Below are 17,522 nucleotides of genomic sequence, written 5' to 3' on the forward strand. Positions count from 1 at the left end.
TGCACTTTCAATTTCGAAAAAACAGCTTACAAATATTTTGTTGCGGGTGGAAAATTTTCTAATTTCCAAATAGAAAAATTTCCAGCTGGGAAGCCTACAGAGTGATGAAATGAGAGGGGGAGGGGGAGAGGCTGTCGGAGAGAGATCTTTATCAGCTCAAGCTTTGGGCTCTCCAGAGAGATTGTAGACTCGCGAGCTTATTACAAATTCTAATCGCATTTCATTTCGCTTACACTCACACATATATATACACACATACAAGGTTTCTTTGTGTGGCTCGTACATTGGCCTGGTGTCGAGTCGATGAGGCTGTCGCTTATCGATTAATCACCAAATTAAAAATTACTAAGCCCAAAGCGTGGAGCGTGGCCGAAGACAACGTGATCCCCCCGCTCCTACACTCTCCCGGATGCCCAGAGCACCCATCGCACTGCTCTTTATCGTCTCCCTCTTATTATTATTTTTTATTTTTTTGGCAGCCCAATTTAAACAATAACTTGGATTCCATAGTAAAAACCGCACTAATTTCGATTCGCATTTAGCCTTATTTCGCAGTTTGAATTGGCTATTGTTTCTGCAGAAATTCCTAGTTTCCCTTTGTTTCAAATGTCAACACTCATCTAGTATTATTTACGATAATGGCGATGAAATTCCAAGGAAATAGCAAACAAACTAATTGAACCATGTGTTACATCAGGCCCAACGCCCAGCGCGATAGGATGTATAGTATATACATTTATATAAATATATAACAAAAGTCGTAAATTCATTTAGCATGAGCAAAGGGAAATCGAATATATGCAAATATTGTGGAACAAATAAAGAATATTTCCCCTCCTCCCAACAAAAACTAATGCTCATAAATAACACTTTGAAGCGCCGCCTGGCGGCCAATTAAGGCACACTGCAAGCGGGTACAAAGTTCAATTTGATATCAATCGGCGTTCGGCATTTTCATTGGGCAAATTAATTTAATGCTCAGTAAGAGATTTTCCAATGCTTATCACAAATTTGTCATCAGCTCGTTGTAATGCGATCACACACGCACACACACTTAGAAGCCAGAAAACACACACGTATGGGAAGTTTAAGCTGGAGTTGGAGAGCACACATGCGGCTGCCGCTACTCATAATGAAGTTGAGCGTGGCTTGCAGATAATGATCGAACAGACCACGCGACGCGACGCCAAGACACACACGCACACAGATACAGAGGCACACAGGAAAGAATTGCAAGCGCCGACCACTCGCTCTCCCTCTTTCGGACGCTCGCTCAGCTCAGCCGATTCGGCTGCGCTCCAGCTGCTTGTCAAACAAGTTGCGTGCGAAGTCGGCTGCGCAGACGTATCGTATCGGCCGGCGCAGTCACTTTACTTTTGGCGCTCGTCGCGTACACAACGTTAAGCGGGCACACTCAGTAGGCGGCAGACAACGTAGGTGTAAACTTGACTTTGACTCTCACGCTCTCCCACACCGTAAAGTGCGATCGTATGTGTGCGTGTGTGTGTGTGCAGTTCATTCGAATGCTCGCTCGTTCACTTGCAAAGGCTGACCGTGAAGTTTGTTCTTTTTGCATGTTTATAAGCTGAGTAACTGTAACTGTGCTTTGTTGTTTGTGCTTTGACTTGTATTTATTTATTTTTTTTTGCTTTGCGCTTTGTTATTGCCGCTCTGCACTCTCCGCCAAGTTCATTCACGTTCATTCACGTTTCATCACCGCTGGCCGTCTAATTAAATGTAATGCAACGCAAATATCGAAATCGAGTTTAAAGCTAATTGCAAATTTAACAACATTATTTCTTGCTGCTTGTTGTTGTATCTTCGCTTTTTTTTTTGGCATTTCGAGCTCATATCCATATTCATACTCGTATCCATTTCCGTTTAGCTTTGCTGTGCATTCGAGCGCAACAGTTAATTGCATTCATTTATTGTTGATGCAAATAATTTAAAACATTTGAAATTAACTCTTGATGATTGCCTTTGAAGAAAGTGAAATCTCTTTCTCTCTCGCTACGAAAAAAAACAAAATCAAAAACACAAATGGCTAATACTATAATTATGTTAATTTTAATAACAGTTAAGTGTTAACACAGTTTATTCGGTAACAAAGAGAAATAATCATAATAATACTGAAATATATGTATATATAAAAACAAACCCAAAAAGTGCAAACAAAACGCAAACTGTTTAAATATTTTCTCACAAAAGCTACACAAATACAAAATACAAAAATAAATAAATAAATAAATAATGTGTGCGAAATTTATGCAAAAACGAAAGCCCCAAACACTAAGCAAGAGCTCCTAGAAAGGTATGTAAAGCCATCTAAAAGTAGACAAAATATTAAATAAAAGTGATCTACATGAAATATATATTTAAAATAATTGAAGATTCTAAATAGAGAGCGGCTTAAAAAGAAAATACTTAGAATCAATTCAAAGCTATTTCAAGCCAAATTAATATTATGTATATACAAAATATATTAAACAAAATTTGTAGTCAGAGTATTGCAGAATTAAAGAATCTATTGTTTCTGATAGGTAGAAAAATTGTACAGCTTTTATAGAACCAACAACGTTAACTAAGAAATTATATGTATTTAAAATTTGATTTCTAAGATTTCACTTGCATTTACAATTCAAACAACATTTCCTTATTCTTCTATAGATTGTCTTTAATCACATTTCTATAAGCTGCTCTGTTCTGCTCTGCCTGAACTTTAAGTGAAAGCTCTTTCAGCTCAGCAACATATTGTTCGGCTTCCTTTAATGATGTTAAATTGAGACAAGTGGAGCGTTCCTTTTATTTTCATATACATATGTATAGTTGTTGCATTAATTTGTTGTCTTTTCATTGTTGTTCCACTGACTTCCTCTCTGGCATTTCCTTAATCTTTAGCCCACTTTGTGATTCCCTCTCTTTCTCTCTCTGTCTCGCTGTCTGTCTGCAAAGTCACACTTAGCAACCTTTCACACTAAAGTTGCCTTGTCATTGGATTGTGGGGGCAACTCTGGCCGACATCATTTGTGACACATTTTCATAGAGACAACACAGCTCGCGTGTTCTTCAGAGACAAAGAGTTCGCATTTGTATGCCATTGGCAAATATTTGCTGGCCAAAATGTTAAAATGTTAAAATGCCAAAATGCTGAACTACTTTCGAAAGGGAATTAACATACATACATATATTGTGGTGTTAAGGCTGCCCCAGCCCCTCCATTGGCCACAAGTTCTCTTTGTTGTTGTTGTTTTGATTTTTGCTGTCGTCAAATGCAGTGGAAACAATACAATAAACCGCACCATAAACATTTACCTACTTAACTTAGCCAGCCGTCCCGCTGACAGTCGCTCGACTTGCGTTTGCTTTCATTCAAATATTTGCATTCAAACATGCACAAATTGTTCACAAGTGGGCGTGGTCAAGAGGGCGATGCGCTTTGCGTTTTATATGTGCAACTCCAGCTGTCCAAAAATATGAGTCTAAAACAAATATTGCTATAGACTACGTGATACCCTGTTTGTTAAATAATAAAGATCTTTAGAGCTATAAAGAAGATTTCAAAAATGAAAATGAAAACAGTAATAGAATAAACTTTTGCCTTTTTAAAATTATATAAATGTTATGTTTTTTTAATTGTAGAATTTTCAATTAGTGAAGTGAAGATATAGAAGAATGTTGATAAATATATATATTTATTTTTAAAATAATTTTTAAAATAATATAATAAATAGAAAAATGAAAATTAATTACACAGTAAATATTAGGTTTAAGACTAGTTTAGATTTAGATCTTATACTCAGAAGTAGAACGAATGATTAAATTAATATTTTACAAGATTATTATATTATATTATATACAAGATTTAGTTAAGGAAATTCAAATCAAGCTCAATGTCTCTAGCGGCAATCAATATACTCCGTTAGCAATCTTTCTATGTGGAGTATAAAAAATAAATGAATTTCGAAAAAGAGGCCGCGGCTACAAAATAGTTGAAATTCGCTCGAAAGCTAAACATTTTTTTATGATTCGCCTTATTTGTTTTTGTTGCTGATTTTATTTTTATGTATCTATATAGATACATATACTTATACAAGCATACGCCTTATATGTTTGTCCGTTTGTAATTTTTCGCGTTTGTGACAAGAATTTGCAAATGTCAACGAAAATTGCGCGCTTCACATTAAATAAACGAAAAAAAAGACAAAAGCGAAGAATTCGACAAAAAGGGCCGAAGTGGAGCTCAGTGCATGGAGAGGTAGAGATAAGAGTGGAAATACCAATGCCCCAAAACGCGAACCAATTGAAATTGTTTTATAAGTCCAACTTTTTTTACTTTATTGCGTTCGCTTTTGGTTTAATTTAATTTTTTTTTTTTTTAATTTTTATTTTGGGGCATTTTGTGTTTGGCATTTTTAAAGAGCTTTGCGACATCAGGATCGTAACGCAGCGTAACGGATCCGATCGTATCGGTATTACATCAAAGTGAAAACGATCATTCAGTTAATGAGTAAATATGTGAAAACTTTGCCCAGAGCTAAACTTTAATAATTTGCGAACATGAGCAAAAAATTTGAATCTTTGTATGTTCGCATCTTTGAATTACCCAGTAAACGTGTTATTATTCCCATACTTTAATAATGCTTAACAGTATAAAAGAAAAACAGAATAACAGTGTAAAAGTATAATAGTATAACTGTATAGCAGTACAAGTCTATAAATGTATAAGAGTAGACCAGTAAAAAAGAATTGCATAAAAACTGGAAACAGAATAACAGTAGAACGGTTAACTGGTATAAGAGTTTATATATCAATACTAAAATAAAATAGAATCAGTTTTAGTATAGTAGAGACTTGTTTTTAAAAGGAATATTAATATAAATGTTAGAACAGATTCCTTTCTATAATACCATATGTATGTATGTATTTCTGTATATTTGAATGGGTCTGTCGTAATGCGAAACATTTAATACAATATAACAACATGGGCAATATAACAGTATGACAGTCGCTGTGCAAAAAAACACAGCCAAACGTGACAATTTGTTAACAATTTTGTTATATGTAACGATTTGTGTAATTCCTTATCGAAATATTCATGTAAATTTAAACAAAATTAGAAAGAAAAAACAAAAAAAGGTACAAAATTGATAAAAGGCATTCCGTTTGTATTTCTTTATAAAGTCTTTACAAAACATTTTCACCGTTTGCTTTGTTAATGAAATTTGTGCTTGGCAAAAAGAAGAAGCAAAGGTAATCGACTTGAATGTCACCTGCTTGTTAGTAGCATTTGGCAGGTGTCATTATAGTAATACCTTTATAATATTATTGCTGTTCAAGTGTGAAATGCGAATGAATGAAAAAGAGAAATGTTAATATTATTATTTATAGAGTCTGATTGTAGCAATTTGTTTTTAGCCAATGATGCATCAGAACACTCCAAGTAGGCTTCATCACCATTTACGTCCGCTGAATACAATTGAATGCTTTGATTACCTGATTGCCCTTGTCGCTGTAGAAGGTGCCACAATTTATATTGATAGTGCTCGATTTATTAGATACTTGCGCTGATAGCCAGGAAGGTGATGGAAACATTTGCTTGATGTCATCAGCGACACGAATGAGTTTTGATTTTTCTTTCTTTCTCCTCCGTCTATTATTATTTTGCTTTTTGTGTAAGTGTGTGTGTGTGTGTGTGAAGTCATAATGAACCGAAATGAACGGAGGTTTCTCTTCAACTAATTAGACCATAAAGCAGCCGACCTGGCTGGCCGAACTAATTCGCTTCAGATAAACCACAACAAAGGTCACGCTTTAATTGATAAGAAAACACAATGCCGTCTGTCTTTGGGAAAAATATTAAATCGCTTTTCCAAGCCGAAATGCCGGCTACTGTAGCCTAGCGAGTCACTCAAATGGAAATCCTCAGGGGCAACAATGACAGCGCGAGAGAACCCCAACAAGAACCGAACTGAACCCAAAATGAACTTGAAGTGCCAGCTGTGCCTCGATAAAGATCACAGCCCGCGTCACAGTCACAGGTGGAAGTGCCTACAACGATCTTCGAATGGTAGAAACACAAAAAAAAAAATGAGAATCATGCCGCAATTGAGTGCACTTTTCATGCATATACAATATATAGAGCAGGACTGCTAGATGCCCTGTAAAAAATATCAAAGTGAACGAATTGAATTTCTCTAGAATCTCATTCGAATATTCATTTCTTAAATTTAGACAAATTTACAGATTTTACAGTCAAAGAACACACATTATAATTATTTAAGATACATTCTATTTATTATATAAGACCGTCTCTCTGTCTTTCTCTTTAAAGTCTAGCACTAATTTGTTTCTTGACTTCCATTGAAAGGTTTGCCTGCGCTCTTTCGCATATAATTAGCATGCCTTTAGCTGCATTCTGATTACGGGGTATTCACAGCAAAACTTTTAATAGTTTTGAACCTTTTTCGAGTCACTTAAATTGCGCAGCGAAGCGTGCTCTCTTCAACTCATCCTCCACTCTCCTCTCCATCCTCACTTCCTCTCTCTCTCTTAACACTCAGCTGCCAGGTACGCCCTTTTTCAACACTGCTCTAAAGAAGGAAGATTAAGAATGGGAATGAGAATAAGAATGGGGGAATGGGGAATGGGGAATGGGGAAACGAGGGAATGGGGGAACGAGTTAATGGGGGAATGGGAATAGGACTGGGCCGGAGAGAGTAATTAACCCATGTTGGCCATTTGTTTTCTTGTCGGCCTGCCTTTTGCAAACATTTAATTGTTCCGATTGCCGTTTAATTGTTTCGATCTGCAATATTTGAGATGCCAAAGTTAAAAGTCTTTCGACTTGTGCAGATCAAAGTTCTGCCGCCGTCTGCTGCTACGGTTCTTGACATATTCAAACCATACCATGCCATGCCATGCCATGCCATGCCATTCCATTCCATTTCTTTTCATTTCACTCAACTTCTTCAGGTAGGTTATTAAAAGCCATCAACAACATTATTAGCCAAGACTCGAAAGAGTCGGCATTATGTAAGCTAAACAATTGTCAAACTGTGAGGGACTCCGGTTTTATAGAGCTTCTTCTCCGTCTTCTCCGACTTCTGTGACTTCTTCTTCTTCTTCCTCGTCGTGTTACGGCAAGCTTTAGACCACGAGTAGTCCAATTAGTTGTTTCCGTAATTTCTTGGTATTATTTTAATTAGTTTTCCGTGGCTAAATATATCTATGTATATATATATAATTTTTTTTATTTTTTCTTATTTAAATTGCGTCCACTCGCTGACAGGTTTTACTGTGCCGCCTCAAAGATTTATTTGTTTTTATCTCTTTTGATAATGATAATTTATGGACAATGCATTTTTACATGCGAAGCGATGTGATGTGATGCGATCGTAATTCGTTTGAACTGCACCTCTCAGCTGTGTTTAGGGCTTCAAATTGTGTTGGTTTAATTTGAATTTAGAGTTTGAGTATATATTTTTTGCTGTTTAGCTGGAGATTTTCTCGAATTTTGGATTTCACTTCCTGCTTCGAAACGAAATAAAAAGTGGAGAAAACTCATCGTAAATTTCAGAAGTAGACATCTCTGCCATATATATATTTTAGTATATGCCTTATGCGAAATTGCGTCGTAAATAGCATTGAAATGTTCCTTGAAGTCTGCCTACATTCTCTCTCTCCCTCTCACTGCCTCTCCCTTTCTCTCTCTGACTCCCTCTCACCTGCTTTGCACTATCTTACATATAATTCACAACGCGCTTAACGCGCTTAACGCGCTTACCTGTCCCATTCCCCGTCTGTTTGCCATGCCTTTGGCTCTTGCCAATGGCAAAAATGCGTTTAAGCCAAGTCGCCGAAAGCCGAAAGCCGTCGACGTCGCAGTCGCCGCTGGGTGCGTGTGTGCAACGTGTGTGGCAGCAGCTGCCGCTGTCGCTGCTACGGCGGCTGCTGCTGGGAGACCTCGACAGTTACCTTGCCCCCTACCCATGGCACTTTAGCTCGATATTTATGCAACGGCATACACTTCAGTTCTGCTTGCCCTCTTTGCACCTCCCGCTCTCACTCACTGTTTTCTCTCGCTCTTTCTCTCTCTGCCTCACTCAGCAATTGAAGCTCGCATTTTTCTTGGCAGCACATTTTCCTCGCCATATGCATAAGCAGTTTTTCCAGCCCCTCTGGCGGCTCCTCTCGCTCACTCACTCGCCCGTTCGCTCGCTCGCTCATCGCATTGTTTGCAACACTTGGCGCTTGCCACATAACAACAGCAGCAACAGAAGTTGCAACTGCTGCAACATATGCAACAGCAGCAGAAGCAGCAGCAGCAGCGTCCGCTATGCAGCGTTGCATGACACATTAAATGCAAAACGGCCAGCGTGCAGTACGAAAGACAGGGAGAGATAGATGCGGAGGGAGAGAGAGGGAAAGGTAGAGGTAGAGACAGCGAGGTAGTCAAGGAGTTAAGACCTGAAACATTTTGTTGGCCACCGCCAAGAAGTCGGTTGTAGCAGCGGTTTCTACTGCTGCTGCTCCTCCTGCTGCTGCTTCTTCTTCTTCTTCTTCGTAGTCTGCTGCGTTGCTCTTATTAAATAAAAGAAATGCTCTGGAATTTTTTAAATATGCCCTAGCTGTGTAAGAAGTATGGGGCATATTGGGCTGTGAACGGAGATATATATAGAAATAGAGAAGGGATATTTACAAACTTTATTTATTTAAATTAAATATAAATAATTTAAATTACTAAATTACATATAATAAAATGTAGTAAATAAAATAAATCAAAAAGGATTTCCATTACTTAAATTTAAAAAAAAAAATTTGTATATTTATTTTTATTACTACTTTTTGTTGTAAATAATAAAATAATTCTAAAATAAAGGAAAAATAAATAGAAATACATTTAGATTTATTTATTTTATTGCTTAAATATATATAAATACTTTTATATATAATTTTTTTTTTTTTTTAAATATTATTATTATTTATTTGTAACATGTTTTTACACTATTTAAATATTTTTTAGAATTTATTTTTATTAATTTCATGACATATAAAAATTAAATTGACTGACTTCACATATGTACATAAATTTCTTTGCCTGGTGTAACAAATTTATATACCTCGTGTATAATAATTATCTGAAAAGCATTTTGACAGGGTATTAGTCAACGACTACAATTAGTAACTCCTCCATAGACATATGTATATGTATATATACTTAAATATATTTGTACACAAAGAACCGGCTGTTTCTGCAGCAGCTGTTTGGCTTATGTTTAAGTTATTTCTAGCAATGTAAATACGCATCTACTATATAATACGCAAGTCTTGCGTTTTTTATCGTAATGCGTAGCAATTAACGAGCTTTAAATTTGTTTTAGGAGCTGCTGATCAAGCAGAAAATTGCGAGAGTTTGTTTAGTAAAAGCTTATTAATATGCATTGAGCTCGACGACGCGTCGACAACTGCGTGTAGTTCTGCTGGGCGCTGAGTGATCTAAGGATGGGGGCTGGACACCTCGGGCATTGTGGTGCGAAACTCTTCAATCCAATCCATCCATCAAGCGACGCATTGAACACTTTAAATAATTGCACATTGTAGCTGAGAGGCTTTAATAAAATAATTAAAATGAAATATGCCATACGGCTGGCTCCAGCTGGAAACAATATGTGAGCGCGAGCTCCTGCTTCACAGTCCACTGAATGGTAAAAGAGTCTGAAAGAAGTAAAGAAGATAAAAAATAAATAATAATAATAATAATAAAAAGCATCAGAAACCACGAAGAATCAGCGCAGAATGCTAGCCATGTAGAAAAATGTGCGGGCTACCAATCTACGCATTTTTTTAACCATTTTATTCTCTGGTCTTTTGTTTTTGTTTCACGTCTCTTGGACGTCAAAGGGAACGCCGACACGAGTAAAATGCGAGCGATAAAATGTTTTAAAGAAATCGCTGAAAGCGTACAAAAACAAAACAACAACAAAGAAAACGAAAAGGAGAAAAAAAAACTTATTATATTAATTTCAATTATTTACGTACGGTAAGCAGCACGCAAGCCGATTTTCAACAGCAATTCCCACGTTGAGAAGCGCAGAGAGGGGCGCAACTCTAAGTGGCATTTTGTGCGCTAAATGCGCGCAATTTGTTACAGAATTTTTTCTGCCATAGCCAAATGGAAGGGAGCACTGTGAAAACTCATTGAGGAAAACTGTGGGAAAAGTCAAGTCTAAGACTATGCAATTTATAATTATCAGCGGTAGGTGGCGCTGCAGTGCCCGCACAGTTCGCCCAGTGCTCGCCAAGTGCTCCCAGAGTCTTATGCAATAATCGTCGCATGTTGATCACAGCAGCGGAAGTTATTAGAGCAAGTTTCGAGTTATGCCAGCCAGTTCCAAAGAACTTTAAAGCGTAGCTTAGCGTTCCTCAGCATTGAGATTCCCAACAGCGTCGACAGCCGTCGCTTTGGTTTCACTCGCTTCTAATTAAAGACGACACTTTGGCATGTACTCAAAAGCGTCGACTCGAGCACGGAAATGCCTCGCGCCGAAGCTTTCAAGAATCGTTTTTTGATATTTGTGGAGTACCGAGAATTGTACGACTTTCCAGTTGATCGTTGGACATGAAACACTTGTGTGCACGGCCGCCATTCATTTCCTCAATTCGAATTCGAATTCGAATCCCAAATTCCCATTGCCAATTTTATTTTATTTTTATTTTTTTATTGTTTTTGATCTTGTAAGTTTGAACCTCTAATAATCTTCTTAACCTTTCACATGGCGAACGCTCGCCGAGAGCCCCTGAAGATTACAATTAAATGTAGCCAGTCGACTGTTTCAGAGCGCACAGCGGGGCAGCTAAAGGTGCACAAAAAATAAGAGAATATATATATGTATATATACATATATATATATATTTATATATTAATGGAGAGCTGTGAGCTCCAGCTCCAGCAACGGTGTTATTTAATTGCCAAAAATAAAGCCAGGGAAACGCAATCAGAAAAGATTACAAATTATAAAATTGTGGCAGGTGTCCCGAACGAAACGAGTCAAGTCGGGTTTTGTTTTTGTTTTTTTATTTTTTATTTTTCATTTGCGCCTACATAAAACATTCATTAGATAAGAATCGGTGGCCGGCCAGCCACGATATGCATACATAATAATAAAAAAAAAAGCTCCGCTCCGCTCGGCTTTTTGGCCAACAAAGAAAAAGCCAAGCTGCCAAGCTGCCAACTGCCAACTGCCAGCTGGCAAATATCAAAAGTCCTAACCGAGAGGGGCGCCTCATGTTACACTTGAGAGTTGAAGATTAATTGTTGCCGCCTGTCTTAGGCCTGCGAGTTCGATCTCTCAGTCTAAGAGTTCGTCGAGGTTCAGGGAATTCGTTTTTCTTCTTTTTTTTTTTTTCATATTCCCCACCAACTTTGGCTAATTTGATTAATTAAGCGTGGCATCAGAATGGCTAAGCGTATTCAATGGGCGCCCAAAGGGCCTTTTAGATTAATAATAACAATTATTATTAAATATTATGTGGCCATAATGAAAGCCAATTAGCTGCCGACAAGTGGAATGGCTGGCGGGGTGACCAAGCGGGATAACCAAGTGCCAAGTGACATGACTACAAAATATTACACCAAATCTAATCTTAGCCATGAGTGAGTGGACAGCCATGACGTAGTCGCCGCAATAGACTTTGTGTCACTCGTCTCGCTGAATCATGCATTCAGATATCTATGTTAAATATGTGACAGTTATGCCTCATCGATAAGTAAATGTTTGCGCACTTATCGATTGCTGATTAATCAAGTGAAATGAAACGAAATGGAATGAAATGAAATGACTGCATTCCTCAGGGTTTCTTTGGCTGGCTTTCAAACAAGCGCAAACACTTTCTAGGTCTGCGTCTTCGGCGCCCTTGAGGCCCTTTAGATATTAAACATTCAACAGTTCTTTCTTTTTTGCCAGAGTTTCTGCACATGCGGCTTAAATATATATGTACGTATATATATATGTACATATATTATACGTACATGATTTCTTTTTAGCCGCTCTTTGGCTAGCCGAAAGTTCATTAACACTGCGCACAGAACTTCAGTTACAAAACCCAACAACGAACCGCAAAAAAATTTAAGAATTAAAGAATTTCCAGCAAAAAAAAAACAAAGAGTGTAGAAAAAAATAAAAAATAGAAGCACGCAGCGGTTTTCATTTTAATGGAAAGATAGCCTCGCTTTTTTGTTCTTGCCTTATTCTTGTCTTGGCTTAATTAAAAATGCAAATTACTTCATGTATGTGAAGATGCCTTGAAGTGTGAGTGATATGTGGGCGTACGCCTAGTTCGAGGCAGTCCAATTTCTTATTTCAATCAGTGAAATTGTGCAGACTAGAGTCTTCTTCTTCCACATCTTCTTTGTGCTCAACTCGCCCTAACGATTGACCCGAATACGCAATAAAGTTGCCAAAAAAAAAGGAGAAATAATCCAAACAAAAATCTGTCAACCTAAACCAAAACTTTTTCTATTCTTCATTAGCAAAACTTTCGCTTTTTGTTTTTCGTTTTTTTTTTTTTTTATACCCTGAACCCATTTTCAATGGGAAATCAGGGTATAATGGTTTTGTTGAAATGTATGTAACAGGGAGAAGGAGGCGTGGCAGACCCCACAAAGTATATATATTCTTGATCAGGGTGACGAGCTGAGTTGATTTGGCCCTGTCCGTCTGTCTGTCCGTCTGTCCGTCTGTTGTCCGTCTGTCCGTCTGTCCGTCTGTCCGTATGTATGAACGCGTCGATTTCAGAAGATATAAGAGCTAGAGACTTCAAATTTTTTTTAAAATGTCCGTAATTACAGCGCGCATATCAAGTTTATCATTAAAAATCGATAACTCATCTCGATCTTTTTTTATCGATAAAAAACCTTATCGAAACCCAGTTATAAAATTATATCTTCTACACCTTTATTGCTAAAGTCTCCAAATTTTTAATGTATGCTTATATGCAATTTATACAATTTCGGTTTTTGTTAAAATTTACCCCCCACCTCTAAATTCACCCCCTCACCCTCACTTTTGTAAAAAGCGTATTTCAAATACTAGAGACTTGTGCTTTGGCAATTACATGCATATTCATGTTATAATCATAATCTAAAAGTTTCATGAAGATCGTACGTCTATAAAAAAAGTTATTAAACAATTAAGTTCTCATAGTAAGCGCACACTGCAGCCCATGCGTGTTTATGCGTGGTTGCTTGTGTGTGTATGTGTTTGTGTATGTGTGTGTGTATGCGTTTGTGTATGTATGCGTGTGTGTGTGTATGTGTGTCTGTATGCGTGTGTTTGTATGTATGCCTGTCTGTGTATGTATGCCTGTGTGTGCGTACGTGCGTGTGTGTGTGTGTGTGCGTGTTTCTTGTATAAGCTGAAAGACGCGAAAAATTATTGAAATATCTATTGCTCCAAGGGTTCAGGGGATCTCGTAGTCGAGCAGTCTCGACTAGAGCTTTCTTACTTGTTTTTTTTGCCTTTGTTCCGTTTTCAGTTAAGACAAAGCTTTGTTTATCCATAATTTGTTTATTTAAATCTCAGCTCGTCTCTGGCATTATGATAGCTACTTATTATTATTATTGCTATTATTATGTATATTGCTGCAGATGTTGCGGCTCTTGCGGTTTTTAATTGCCCTCAGCTAGAAGAGTAGTTGAGATATATATATCTATTTGCTCTTGGAGTATACGTAAGATGTGCCTAAAGTCGCAGAGGGGTTAGCGCATAATGGCAACTGTTTCGCTTTTTTTTTTTTTTTTGGGCGAAAGTTTTCCGTTTTCAGTTTCCAATTTTTTGTTTTTGTTTTTTGGCTTATTATAATTATAGTCTTAGCGCCCGGCTAATAGACATAAGTTTTGGAAATTGTTTTTTAAACTGTTTCTTTTTTTTTTTTTTCTTTAATTCTCTTGCACAAATCTTCAATTCACAGCTTACTACGCAAACTCAGTTTACCTGTAAAGACCAAAAACAATATCCAAGTGATTTACAATCCTCAACAAGTTTTGAAACCTTTGATAACCTCTACGATTTGTTTTATGTGTCTTAACTAAGCCCTAACCTCTTAGCAATACCAATTATATAATCAAAGTAATAATCGTTATCGATCAATTAGAATTTCTATGATTATGTCAATTCTTCGATCTCATTCACCCCTATTAAATGTCTATAATAAATTTGCCAGTAATTGTGTTTATTAAATATCGATTATTTGTTAATCGAATAATTGGTTTCTCAAATACAACTTAATAAGTTGTTCATTGCATTTTTTCGAAGTTTAGGACTCTTATCGATAAGGCAAATCAAGCTAGCTGTCTTCTATAAAGTTAATCGATTCATCGATTTATTATGTCACTTACCAATAGGACTTATACAGATCTTCACAATTTGTTGCTGGACTTATCGATTTATCAATCTAGTATCCTGCTATACTGTTTTTTAAATAATATTCACCTAAATTACAATTGATAATCAACAACAATTTGCAAGCAAATAACGTATATTTTATATTTTATAAATCTATTGAGTTACGCGTGTGCCTATCGATACCTGCACTTATCGATAACCTTCCCTCCCAGTTACTTGTATATCCTCGTTTTGTTTTATCCACTTGTTACTCCTCGTGTATTTTGCTAACCAAAGCCTTTCCCCTTCTCTCTGTCGCTTCCCTTTACAGATCTTGGTACCCTTAACAACCACAACCACAACAACAGCATCGGCACAGTTAACATCACAGTAGCAGCAGCAGCAGGAGCAGGAGCAACTGGCAGCAAGAAGCCTCTACTAGCCACAGCGAGCGCGACTAAAACTTCCACTTCCACATTGACTTCGACGGCCTCGTCCGCATCCAATTCGTGCCCAACGCTCGGCCCAAGCTTGCAGCCCAAGCATAACAACAACAACAAAATGGAGCTGCTGAGCAGCCCAGCAATAGCAGCAACAACCACAACAACAACAGCAACAGCCACGAAGCAGCTGCTGGTGCAGGACTACCTGAGCTACGCATCCCCACCGACCTATTCCCGACTGCCGCCCGATGGCCACGAGTTTCCGCCCAACTTCAGTGAGCCGCTCATAATGCATCCCAAGCTGAGCTTCGAGCACAACAACAACAACAACAGCAGCAGCTGCAACAAATTGGACGCTGCACCACCGCTACCCAAGACGGGACCGCCTCCAACCGTGCCGCGTAAGATGTATCGCCAGGATTTGGTCATCAATATGGAGGATGCGCGTCCGACAGCACGCGCCACAGAGAGTGCGGCCACAGCGCCATCTGGCGGCAGTGGCGTGCGCGACTATCAACGTTCCTTGAGCGCCAGTGCGCCGCGCAAGCCCAGCGATTGGCGCAAAGACGAAAAGTCCGAGAAATCGGTGCGCGACAAAATAGCCATGTTCTCATCCAGCAACGAACTGGACGCCATTGCGCCAGCTCCAGCCACAGCCAGCTCCAGTTCCACTTTCTCTCGCAAGCCACTGAACATGAGCAGCGAGAATCTGCTGGAGGCGGCCTCCTCGACCCCAGCGCCTTCCCTGAAGACGCGCGCCATGAGCGTGGAGAACCTGAACGATGCACAGCGTCAGTACCAGTTGGCCAAGCAGCTGCCGCAGCTGCATGTGGCCGACTCCATGTACTCGCTGCACACGCTGAGCACGCCGAGCAACGGCAGCAGCAGCATCGGCGGCGGCGGCGGCAGCAACAGCAGCAGCAGCAGCTACAACTACAACTACAGCTATGCCTCCTTGCCACGTCGCACGCATGGCGGCAGCAGCAGCAGCATCACCTCCTCGGCTATGGAGCGTCGCATCAGTTTCTCGGGCGAGGGCGATGCGGCCACGCGGAAGGCGGCCATTACCAACATATTGGAGCAGCGGCGTCGCAGCTTGTCCAAGCTGCGCGGCCTAGTCATACCGGAGCGGCCGCAGCTGCTGGAGCCCATACTGGATCTGCCCGAGATCAAGAGTCAGGTGAAGGCGGCGAGTGGCGAGGACTCGACGGACAGCGGCCTGGGCGAGATGCGTCCGCTGAGGCAGGCCAGCAACAGCACCATCAGCAGCAGCAACATTAACGCCAGCAACATTAGCAACAGCAACATGAATGGCAGCAGCTATCGCAGCTTCCTTACGGCCACACAGCGTCGTCCCTTGGAGACACAGCTCTCGCAGCCGCCTGCCAAGCCGCCCAGGACATCGCTAGCTTGCACTTTGAGCGTGCCCAGCCGGCCAACCCCGCAACAGCAACAACAGCAACAGCAACAGCAGCAGCAACAGCAACAGTTGCCGCTGCAACAGAGCTTCCTCGCCGATCAGGAGAGCGACACCGATTCCGTGTTCTCCAATACGGCACGCGTGCCCACGCCACCGGAGAAGTTCGCGCTGACACGCACGCTCAGCTCGGAGACAAACACCTCGATAGCCAGCTCCAACACCTCCACCTTGACGTCGGGCTCGTCGGCCGGCTCGCAGGCCAGCTGCAGCTCGCTGGGCAGCACGCCCACCGTGGATCTCACCCGGCGCGTGCTCAAGTGCCAGCTGAATGGCAGCGCCAATGCCAATGGCAATGGCAACGATGCCAATGCCAGTGCCAACAGCAATCGCAAGAGCATCCTGGCCTCGGCCAAGTGCCGCAGCGCCAAGAGTCGCGGACAGGAGAACTTCAATGATAACGACAACGACAGCACCGATGGTGAGGCCTGCGTCCTGAACGGGCGTCGGCTCAAGTCTAACTACAAGCAACAGCAGCAGCAGCAGCAGCAACAGCAGCTGGCCAAGCAGCTGGTGGTGGACAAGCTGATCAATGTGGCTGCCTATGTGGAGCTCACCTCGGATACGGACGACAGCAGCCGGCGCTCGGATACGCCGGCCAAGATCAGTGCCATGTTCATCGATGAGGAGCGCAAGGCCAGCTTCAAGGCCGATCCCGTGCAGCAGGCCAAGCTGCGCGTGGTGCAGGCCAAGCCTGTGATTTGCCCCATGCCGCAGCGCACGCAGACGCCAAAGCTGGGCCTGGGCAGTGCCAGCAAGTCGCAGACGACGGCTGAGCTGCGCGAGAAATTTGAGCGCAGCGCGGCGGCGGCTGCAGCAGCGGCCACGCCCCCAGTTCCATTGCCCGTGCACAAGGCAATCACGAGCGTTGCCCTGGCCAACGCTAAGCCGCACCATGAGCGCTTCAGCTCGCTGGATTCGCTGGCCTCCAGCTCCTCGGGCGTCAGCTCGACCACACAGAACGTGAGCACCACCCAGGAGACGGCCACGGAGTTCGGCAGCTTCTCATCGTTGGGCAGCAATCAGAGCTTGATCACGGCACAAGATGTGCAGCAGATTGTCGAGGAGGCCGATCCGCCACTGAAGACACCGGAAGCCTTCATCATAGTCCTGCAGCGGGATACGCCAGAGAGCAGCATTGGCATCACACTAGCCGGTGGCTCCGACTATGAGGCTAAGGAAATAACCGTGAGTCCTCCATATAAATATATTCATTTATAT

General features: G+C 40.7%; 1 protein-coding gene and 1 long non-coding RNA gene across 4 annotated transcripts in view; both read left to right on the top strand.

Annotated features, from left to right (window-relative positions):
* LOC6582951 (platelet binding protein GspB) overlaps positions 1 to 17,522 on the top strand; it is a 137,065-nt gene that overhangs the window by 118,202 nt on the left and 1,341 nt on the right. For all 3 annotated transcript variants that reach the window (XM_032731954.2, XM_032731955.2, XM_032731956.2), the window contains exon 3: positions 14,713 to 17,489. In XM_032731954.2, the coding sequence (XP_032587845.1) occupies positions 14,713 to 17,489 (2,777 nt within the window). The remainder of the gene's footprint in view (positions 1 to 14,712; positions 17,490 to 17,522) is intronic.
* On the top strand, positions 234 to 2,102 carry LOC122757633. Its single transcript, XR_006357728.1, has 2 exons — positions 234 to 1,737; positions 1,886 to 2,102. It is a non-coding gene; the product is annotated as an uncharacterized LOC122757633 (long non-coding RNA).

This window comes from Drosophila mojavensis, unplaced genomic scaffold, assembly GCF_018153725.1.
Source record: "Drosophila mojavensis isolate 15081-1352.22 unplaced genomic scaffold, ASM1815372v1 contig_74, whole genome shotgun sequence".
Classification (NCBI taxonomy): Eukaryota; Metazoa; Arthropoda; class Insecta; order Diptera; family Drosophilidae; genus Drosophila; species Drosophila mojavensis.